Genomic DNA, 10,316 nt, shown 5'->3' with positions numbered 1-10,316 from the left:
ATATATATATATATATATATATATATATATATATATATACATGAAATTTAATTAATAAAACTTGGTTAAAATAAAAGATAAAATGTTCTATAAACACGATCCTCTAAGTCGATGCTATTCAGAGATATACTCTTTGAAACATTGGACATATTGGCACATTTTGACATGAAATATAAATTATTCCGTAAATGTATGTCTATTATTTTTTTGGTAACAGTATGTTAATAAGTATTATTTTGTGCACAAGAATAAATTGAATGAATTAGTGAATTAGTAAGAAAACACATAATTTCTTTTAAAAAAAAATGTGCAATTTACAATATGAAATATCTCTTCTGAAAAACAATTTATTTACGTTTTTTTTACATTAATTGAATAAAATATAGCGATAAAAAAGTGAATTGCCAGAATAGAGTATAAAATATCTCATATGTAATTAAACTATTAATTTTTTGATAATTCTACTTTAATACTTTTATATGCAAAATAATTAAAGGAATCATACAATCCATCTAATAATCAATTTGGGCATCTCACATAATTACTTTAATAATCTAATTATTTGTATCTAACTAAATTTTTAGATATTTTAGCAAAAATATTTTTGTTCTTCTCGTGCGTTACTGACTTGAAGAAGGTCAGGTAATCCTTGTTGATTCTCGCGGTTTGTAAGAGGCGCAAAAGAAAATCCGCCTTTATGATAACGATGTTCTTTCGCAATTTTCGCTCCTGTTTTAGCATTATTCTGTGTCCCTTCGGAATCTTGCGTCGTCGAAAGAAGGTAATGTAGAACGGCCGTCTCATACGCAGAAGATCCTGCAAGTACATCACATTACGGTAGCACGTATTCACGAGGGTAAGCAGTTCGGTAATCGACCTTTTGCTTGGTGAAGCCACGGTCTCCGGCCGATTTACAATCTTCTCAAGGAAATCCTTATCGATTATCAAGTAACCCATATTTATTTTCGCTATAATGCGATGCAGTCGTTTCATTCGCGCCTGCTGTTGCACTTCAGGATCGTTCACTTTGAATCTCACCTCGCCCTCCGCAATACCTGCGATCATAAAACTGATCTTTGGACACGTCAGATTATTGAAGCAATTTCGAAATGATTATACAAGTATTATTTTTTATTATTATTTTCCCTTTGTCGATTATTTGCATCTTCCGTTATCTTCCGTGGATCTTTGAATTTCAATTCAGATTTTTATATTGTTCCAAACTGTGTAAAAATTTGAAAAAATTCTTGTATACTTGTGAAAATTTTAATGAGTTTTTACTATTATAGAAGTTACTATTATAGAAGTTGTTGAAAAGGCGATGAAAACCTGACAATTTAAAAAATTAAGTAATATGAAATATAACTTAAATATTAATTTCTTGCATAATAGAAAATGGAATTTATTTGAATATACATTAGAGTTAGTATATTTTACAAATTTCTGACCCATTCCGCATTTTATTTATTTTTTTACAGATATAAATTTATTTATCAGAATTCACAATCAAAGATTGACTGTACCTTAATTAGCCGACGGAGATTTATTATTTTATTTTTAAAATTTTTTCTTATTTCAAATAATGTCCATAGTAGTAATATTTTCTGATAGATGTTGAGAGAAACGTGACGATTTCTCGGTCATATCACTGAGAAATACTTATATCACAGTTACTTGACTTCGCTTCGGGGTAAAGCGAGGTCCGATAAGAATCCAGATATTTTCTTGCTTTACCATCATGAAAATTGAATTTCACCTCGTAAAAGTCAGTGAGCACTATTCCTGAGAAGTGAGACTATGTCGACTGTTCTCTCGTCTTCATTCTCAAGTACTCGTTGAGTACTCGCTCGAGAACTGATATCGCGAACGAGTACGATTATTTGCTCATTTCACTCGAATCGCGATATGCACCTGCAAGCTCGTCTTCCTCCTCCTCGAGCTTGCCGAGTAGGAGTTCACGGTGCTTCCACAGATGCCGTATCCACGGGTAGAGCAGCAGCAGCGCGATGGGCGACGTGTTCCGCCCGATGCAATCTTCGATGGTCTCGTTTGCCTGATAGACGCCGTGCTCAAAAGTCATCCCGTGCCGCCGCATACCCTCGTAGGCGTGAACCAGACTGTGACTGAACTCACCGATCTGGAAAAGCGCCTCCATTCGCATCTGCCGCACTTTATAATGGCCAGGATCTGTGGAGAGTGAAACGATGATGCACGAATGTAGAAATCAATCAAAATACTTTTTCTTCTGCTATTTTTTCTTCTTTTTTTATGAAATTTTTTATGAAATTATATAGAGCAACAAATGATTATTGAAACATACATCATTGATCGACGTCCCTTAAGAGACTAACGTTTATACAGCACGATTTTTTACAGGATAAATTTTTATCCTTATTTAAGTTATTTGTAATATACATTGTAAAAAACTACAACAATTATAATGTAATTTTGGAACTTATTAGATGTATATTTACACTTGTAAGTAAAGTTATAATTTATAAATAAAATTATTCTTTTTTATATTAATTAAACAATTTGCAAAAATAGATTTTTATTATATAAAAATATATTTTTATTAAAGTAATTTTTATATGTATTATTTATGTAACTTTACATGCTTTTTTACTATCACATAGGCTGAAAACATGAAACGAAGTGAATTTTAAGAAAATAGCCATAAATAAACAAAAGGCGTGTTATTATTGTAGATAAAATAGTAAAAATAGAGTGAGGCGGAACAGTTAATAACTAAGATAATTACAATAATATTTATTTTCATATTATGAAGGTGCTGAAAAAGTATTTTTAATATCTAATTACGTTTTTAATTTTAGATTCTATAATTTCTTGTAATCATACCTGTTTTCATACATTTCTCTGACAATTTTTCCGCCGCGAAATATTTCGTGCACTTGATGAGCGCTTTGTAGAGACCGATTAACGTTCTTAGGTTCTCGATTTTGGCTGATTTGGACGATTTTTCGAAATAATCTATGGCCAAGAAACATCTTCCCAGAGCAATCAGTTGATAGCCCCATTCACGATAAAGTATAGCTTCCCTGTAAATTTCGGGAGGTTCTTCCTCTTTCAATGTCATCGACATGATGATCTATTGAATGTTTCTAAGCAGAGAGAAAGTAATACTTTTTGTTAGACATATACAATACAATAGCAAAAACTAATATTTCCATAAAAATAGTAATAATTAATGAAAAATTATTAGGATCCTACGTTTTTTTCTTCTAGACGATAAATTCTTTTGATGTGCGCGAAAAAACCGCGAGACTTGTGTTTTCACATGATTGCTTCTTTCGCGTTATTAAATTTTATTAATCACATGGATGATTTATTAAACTCGTGTTATCTCTCGCATTACGTGACATCCAAATGACAGATTGATGGATGGATCATCATGGATGGAGCATATCACGTGAAAATAGATGAATATGAACGACGATACATTGCGACTGTCGCAGATTCCAAAATGCAGCTTTACAATAATGTAATTTGACACAACCCGCAAAGTGCTAATTTGGTTTATCCCAGCATATTCGTGGTTGTAAATTGGTAGATCAATAGAGAGAGAATAGCATAGCATTAGTTATAAATAAATTTCAGTGGATTGAAACACCAACGATTAACAATGTATGTCAAAAAATATTTAGCGTATTGATGTAATTTATTGAAATATACGAAATTGTGATTATTATTTTCTTCATAAAGCATTATTTGTACAATTTAGAAGTGAGATCCGAAAAGCATATATCCGCACAATAAAAAAGCAACGTTTGAAGTATTTTGCTATTCGGAAAACCAGGTCATTTTTCCTTGAATTTTTTCACGGAAAGACCCCGCATTAGAGCCTATTTGTCGCGCTCCATTATAGGACAATTAATGCCACAAAGGATTCTCTTGTATATGTGGTATTTAAAAATGAAAGCGGATTGTGATGAATACTCTCTTAAACTGATCTCTGGAATACTCCAAGGAAACTCAGACGAGAACTTTTTGGCTGCCACGCTTTACATCTCAAAGAGAATATTCAACAAAATATTCAACAGGATATTCTGAGATTTTGGACTATTTATTATTAAAATTTTCATCAAAGCAAAAGTTAATTAACATTTTTATTGTAATGAAATATGCTAAGTAATATGAATCTAAAATATATTGGTAAAAAGTATCGAAACGACAGTTCGTTTTTTAAAGGTTCTTTGTTCATATTGTTAGCTGTTAAAGAAATTATTGTCGTTAGGAAATTATAGAATATTATGTATTTTACAGATTACTATAAACCGACCAAGACGAATCCTCCTCGTAAATTATCGCGGACCATCGGGTTAACGGTGCCCTCGAGATGCGGTGATGGCTTTGTTGTATAGGTTCGCGCAGCTGCACGATCGCAGTGGCACGCGGGTCTTCTCCTTCGTCGTCACTAGGACCGTCGTGCGCGATCCTGAGAGGGACGTCACCAGCAAAGAACTAGTATGCGGTTTTCAAAGATGGGCCGTCGCTTTTTCGCGCGGGGAAAAGGTAATTTGAAATTTCGGTGATATCCGATTATTTAATTTATTAACTAGAATTGCTAGTTATGAAATCTTTCCTATAGTCTATGAATTTCTAATTAATTCTCAGCAGAAATGAACGTAAAAATTTTTTCTTTTTACTGAAAAAAAATCTGGTAATATCAAATGTACTTTGTTTAGTGTATTATAATAGTACAATATTTAGTACATATTATCAAACATAATCATAAGTAGAAGAATGAAGGGGATTATGGATTTTGTTTTACTGAAATAATTCAATAGATATTTATGTTATATAATTACTTTTGATACATGTTTATTAGTCGTAAAATAGTATTAATTATGCTATAGAAGCTTTTTGGATATATAAAACGAACACAATTTACAAATAATTGAAGAAAAAATGCGATTTTGGAAGAGGAGAGAGAGCTGGATATGAAATATCACCAATTAATATACATATGATAACTTTACACGTTGGACACATTTTGTTATTAAATTTATTTCAATTATATCATTTGAAAGCCACAGTCAAGCTAGACTAAAGTTACAAAATTAATGTCAATTACGTACTTCTCATAATTATATATGCATCCGTAAAACTGTCTGCTACCTGCAAAACTGAAATGCAGCTTTTGCGACGCATTTCAAAACACAGTAAGCATTAATGAATAATGGCCATCTTATAACCAGACTGTGTGAAGAAATAATTTTGATTAATTCCAGCAAATCTATACAAAAAATACAAACTATACAAAATATCATATTCCACACTTCTCATTTATTTTATATTCCTTTCTTTTAAAATATGATAATAATAATAATAATAATAATAATAATAATAATAATAATAATAATAATAGTAATTAACAGTTTGGTAATAATAAGAAAAGTAAGATAATATTTAGAAAAATAAAATTGTGTTTAGTCGATTTTGGTTGTAACCAAAATTTAATTATGTGTGCGAAATTATTTTACTAAAGTTGTAATAATTATATTATATAGATTTGATTGTTATTACCAGATCTTTTTCAGCATTGTACGTAGAAAATCTATCCGTTTAGATTAACTCTCTCTGTCTTCCATTGTATCTCGAAAGACATACAATATAATTAAAATTAAATAACGAGTTCCTATCCCCGATATGTACTAAGGTTCTGGGCGTATACTTGGTATGGCGTGGCGCATCAAGAAACCTCCGCGTATACGTGGATTTTACGTTTACGCTGCTGAATCGGGAGCACTTCTCTATGAATGAGAGCTTTTCCGGCAAACGAGTCAAGTTTACGTACGAGGCGCCGGCCCAGGGCAACCGCAGTTACATTGCCGTAGCAGATCTCTACAGCCGTAATTTCGCCGATACGAACGGCGAGTTTCAGCTGGAGCTATCCATGGCGAATGTGCGGACGGTCTACATGACGGAGGTCAGGATGCCAACGTCGGTGTTCTCGGCCGGTCAGACGAAGCCGAGTAAGCTGGAGACTGACTATTTCGCGTTCGGCGGTTTCGACTGGAATCTGGTCATCTATCCGCATGGCAAGGACGCAGACGGTTGCCGCGGTCAGGACAGTCGCATGAGCGTCTACCTGATGAGACTGTCGGGTTTCGATCATCGATGCAGGGTGAGATATAGCCTGGCTCTGGGCGAGGGTGAACGGCGAATCGACTCCGGACAAATCGAGGATATATCTGATGCTGAGGGTTGTGGCTTTGGATGGCATACGAGGGTTAGATGGTCCGATATCGCGCACAAGGGTACGCTCCGTGTGTCGCTTGAGATGCTCGAGGCAAGGACCATTTGCGAAGTCGCGGTACAGGCGCTGGGCACATCGGTTCTGCCGGCTGCGCCTTGCTACGATCGCGACAAGCAGGCCTGGGCAATCCGCGCCGATCTCAACTCTGACACAGTCAGGCTGCATTTGGTGTATAAAGACATCCATAATGTGCCGAGAAATCATTTAAGGTGCGTATTCTACTTTTATCATTGAAAGTCGAAATAAAATTCACCAAAATCAGATTTAGATATAGAATAACGCTATATATTTTAAACATATAGCAGATTTTCTTGTATTAATTTAATATTTTTTCGATATGGAATAGATATGAAAAATCCTGATCTGTAAATCAGCAATCAATTATTGTAATCAGTTAGTGCTGTCTGAAATTGTGAATTATTGTACTGACCTGTATGAATGTTCGTTTTTATTATCTTTCTTTTTCTTAATAAAGATGGATTCTTTTCTAGAATCAACAGCAAGTTTGAAAAACACTGAAAAGATAATGTTTATGAAACTAAAATTTTGAGAAAATTTTTATGTGAACAGGTATGTCAGTTGGTCGGCATATCTGTTGAGAGGCGAGGGACCAAATATCACGGCGATTGGGCTACCCGGCGAACCATTCAGCCGCTACTACGTTCAGGAATCCGTCGACGAAGGCATCATCATGGAGACGAACGTGGACATGAATGAAGTAAAGGAGAATCATTGTCCATACCTTACGGACAAAGGTCAGCTAAGGATCCGGTTGGAATGGAACGAGAGTCACCTGCTCTTTCAGGCGACCTATCATAAGTACGATGACGTATGTCGTGTACACAATCAACAGATGCGACGTGAAATCGTATCGCTACAAGCAGAGAATTACAGTCTCGAGCGGCAGCTGTTTAGTTATCAGAAGAGCTTGGCATATGCACAAGCGCAGCAGCAGCAACAGCAACAACATTCAAATCAGCAGCATCACTCGGTGGTAGGTCATCAGGGTCATCTCGAGCGATCAGCGTCCAGTGATACTGAATACGCTTGACAAGTGGAACGCGAATTATCAAAGTCACCAACACCACCGAATTACCGACGTCAGTTGCCGGCGGCGGCGATACCGGAGGAGGACCAGCGAGTGCATCAGAACCTGGTTAGGATGATGGATCGACGGCTAAGCAACGTGCAGCTGCAGCAGCAACTCTATGAGGAGCAGCGGCAGCATCACCGGCACAGTAACGGCAGTGGTGGCAGCGGCGTCTCCTCGCCCAGACGGAGCATTGATCGCAGCGGCCAGGAGTACCGTCGCAGCATCCTGCAGCAGCCCAGATCCAGCGTCGGCGCCAGGTCTAGCAATGGAGGCGGTGGTGGCGACGGCGGCACTTATGAGAGCCGCGCTGCCGGCAACAACGATCGGTATGCCAGCTACTATCTGGGATACGTCGGCCAAGCGGCACATAAGCGACGCAGGACCACATTCTGGGAGACGCTGACGGGTTTGGTGTGCTCCCTGGGTGCTCTGGCCTCCAGAGCGGCGAAGATGGCCGCCAGACGGGGCGATCCTCTATGAGGGTACGGCCGACGACTGAAGACGCAATTGCGGGGATGGGCAAACGCATGGGAATGTGACATGGAACTCGTTCAGCATGCATATGTACATCGCGTTCTGTCTATGTATGTCGGTGCAATATCTCGCGCCAAACGGATTTCGAGAGATATTAATGACAAGAGTCACATAACGATCGAAGGAGTTGTATAATCCTAACATAAAGTACATGGTTGGTATCTTTTTGTATTCGTTTCTTTAAAAATTATATTTCTAAATTGTATTCTTTCATATAGCTTTTTAATTTAATAGTAGTATCATTTAGTATCACTTAAGTTTTTCTATACTTTAATTATATTTCTTTTGTTATAATAATTCCTTAATAATATAGCAAATTATATTAACAAAACTTCCTTTAAGTTTCATAATTTTCTTTCAATTTAATTTTTTTATTATATACCATCAGGCATACGAAAAAAGTATCTTTCTATTTTTCATAAGATACGTTTGAAATGTACAATACAAAATATGCGTTGGACGCGCCATATACTCGCCGCACACACAGGGTCAGTCTTTATGCGAGACGTGTTTGCAAATGGTCCCGATTTAAGAGATCACTGTACCGATTTTATGAGACAGAACATCCCGTATACATGTAACGTAGGAATACGATAAGGAACAAAAGAAAACCGAAGAAAAAGGATCTCGGGGGGTGAGTCTAGGGTCGCGTTCTCCTCGACTCTACACGACACACACAAACACACACGATTCTACACGCACACGCGTACATACGTACACAAACATAAATCTATCTACTTGTCAATTTACTAAAGAACCTATTTTCCTCTAAAGACTTTTTTCACCTATTGTGTACATCGCCGTGGAAATAAGAGGATATACGCGTTGGCATAGTTGCCAAGCCAAGTAACAATACTGTAATTATTGTAGTACGTATATTAAACAGAACTTTAGAGTACAGTCAATGTTATATAAGCGAACAAATACGAGAGGAATGAAAGAAAGACAGAGAGGAAGAGAAGAGGGAAAAAAGCACGGACCCATGTGCTTCTTTGAAGGCTTTTAAAAGGCTGCATCACGATGCGCGTAACGCCATCGTTGTGCAAATTGAGTTCACTCAGACGCTCTAGTCAATTTCGTCCCCTTCAAATTGATCTTTTTACTACGAACATTAAGAGTGTCATTGTTATACAACTCTCTACGTTTCCATTCAAGCTACTTGCCGTACAAATATTAAACCGAGAGATTGAGCCGGAGTATTTATTAATTCTAAAATAAAAAATCTGAGACGTAGATTAATAGATATTGAGAAAAATATATTTTGTGAACTTACATTTATTTCTCATTTGCATTTATCTTTACAAAAAATTGAAACAATAGGAAAAAAAGACTCATTCTTTTAAATCAAGATAACTTTTCGTCTATTTCATATGGTAAATATATAAAAAACTGTGTTGACATAAATTAGTGATACAAAAGTATAAATTAGACTTCCAAAGTTCTTGTAGGAAACTTCCTGGCTTCAAAAATTAGAAATTCAAATTTATAGAATAAATTTCTTTTATAACTCGCCTATCTTTTGAACGTCCTATAGGACGTCCTATAGGAACCAATCAAGCGATCTCACACGATACTTAAAGTAACTACAAGTCACACGATAATTAAAAGTATTTAAACTGAGAATCGTACGCAGCCTTTAAAGCACAGACTTTCGTGTTAAACAAAAGTTAAATGATCAGGGTAAAAATATAAAAGAATAAGAAAGAGCGAATAAACCATTACTGATACGTATTATGTACATGAATTGCCGATTAACGTTGCCAAGGTGTCCTCAATTGAACGTCATTATCCAAGAACATATGCTATTTTGATGCTTTATTTATTATAATATTATATAAATAATAGCGCCTCATTTTCGCGATTTCATAATTTTTTGATAATATTTTTATAAATACACATTATATATCACGCTATTAATATCAATTTATTATTAATGCGCACACTTTCCTTCTAAAAACTGTGATGTACACAAAAAAATTTAAACAGTATAACGTGAATAATAAGTGGAAATTGGCCAATCACAGTAGAGATCATAAACCAATAATGTAACATATAAATCCAAAATGTTAATTTACTTATTGCTTATTACTTATATTTACCTTATTACTTATATTTTCTTGTATGCAACAGCTTTTAAATGATAGATGCCTCGGCAACGCTAATCAACAATTCACACATTTCTGGTAGAAACATTTTACTGAAATTTCGCATAAATTTAAAACTGATATTTTAACAAAATTGTTGAAAATTCGCTGAAATTTTACAATTTCGCAGAAAGATGTTAAAAATTCAACATAAAAATTTCAACAAGAATCGGTTAATACAAATATGAAATGTTTTTCGCTGTATATATTCGTACACAAGTTAACTTTCATTCAAATGCATTCCCTCGGATGAGATACGTTGAAA

The 10,316-nt window shown here is 35.4% G+C and overlaps 2 protein-coding genes across 2 annotated transcripts in view; one reads left to right on the top strand and one right to left on the bottom strand.

The window, feature by feature from the left end:
* LOC105621439 (tetratricopeptide repeat protein 25-like) overlaps positions 1–3,103 on the bottom strand; it is a 7,837-nt gene extending 4,734 nt beyond the window's left edge. Inside the window, exons 1-3 of the mRNA XM_012202909.1 lie at positions 2,860–3,103; positions 1,912–2,187; positions 629–1,055 (exon numbers count right to left, since the gene is read on the bottom strand). Coding sequence (XP_012058299.1) covers positions 629–1,055; positions 1,912–2,187; positions 2,860–3,103 — 947 coding nt within the window. The remainder of the gene's footprint in view (positions 1–628; positions 1,056–1,911; positions 2,188–2,859) is intronic.
* Positions 3,104–4,365: 1,262 nt separating this feature from the next.
* On the top strand, positions 4,366–7,331 carry LOC105621331. The gene is made up of 3 exons (XM_012202797.1): positions 4,366–4,533; positions 5,681–6,489; positions 6,851–7,331. The coding sequence occupies exons 1-3, from the start codon at positions 4,366–4,368 to the stop codon at positions 7,329–7,331; spliced, it is 1,458 nt and encodes a 485-aa protein (XP_012058187.1).
* The last annotated feature ends 2,985 nt before the right edge of the window (positions 7,332–10,316 follow it).

Source organism: Atta cephalotes (assembly GCF_000143395.1).
Source record: "Atta cephalotes unplaced genomic scaffold scaffold00033, whole genome shotgun sequence".
NCBI classification, from domain to species: domain Eukaryota; kingdom Metazoa; phylum Arthropoda; class Insecta; order Hymenoptera; family Formicidae; genus Atta; species Atta cephalotes.
The sequence above is the reverse complement of the archived record's forward strand: the minus strand, read 5'-3'. Positions and strand labels throughout refer to the sequence as shown.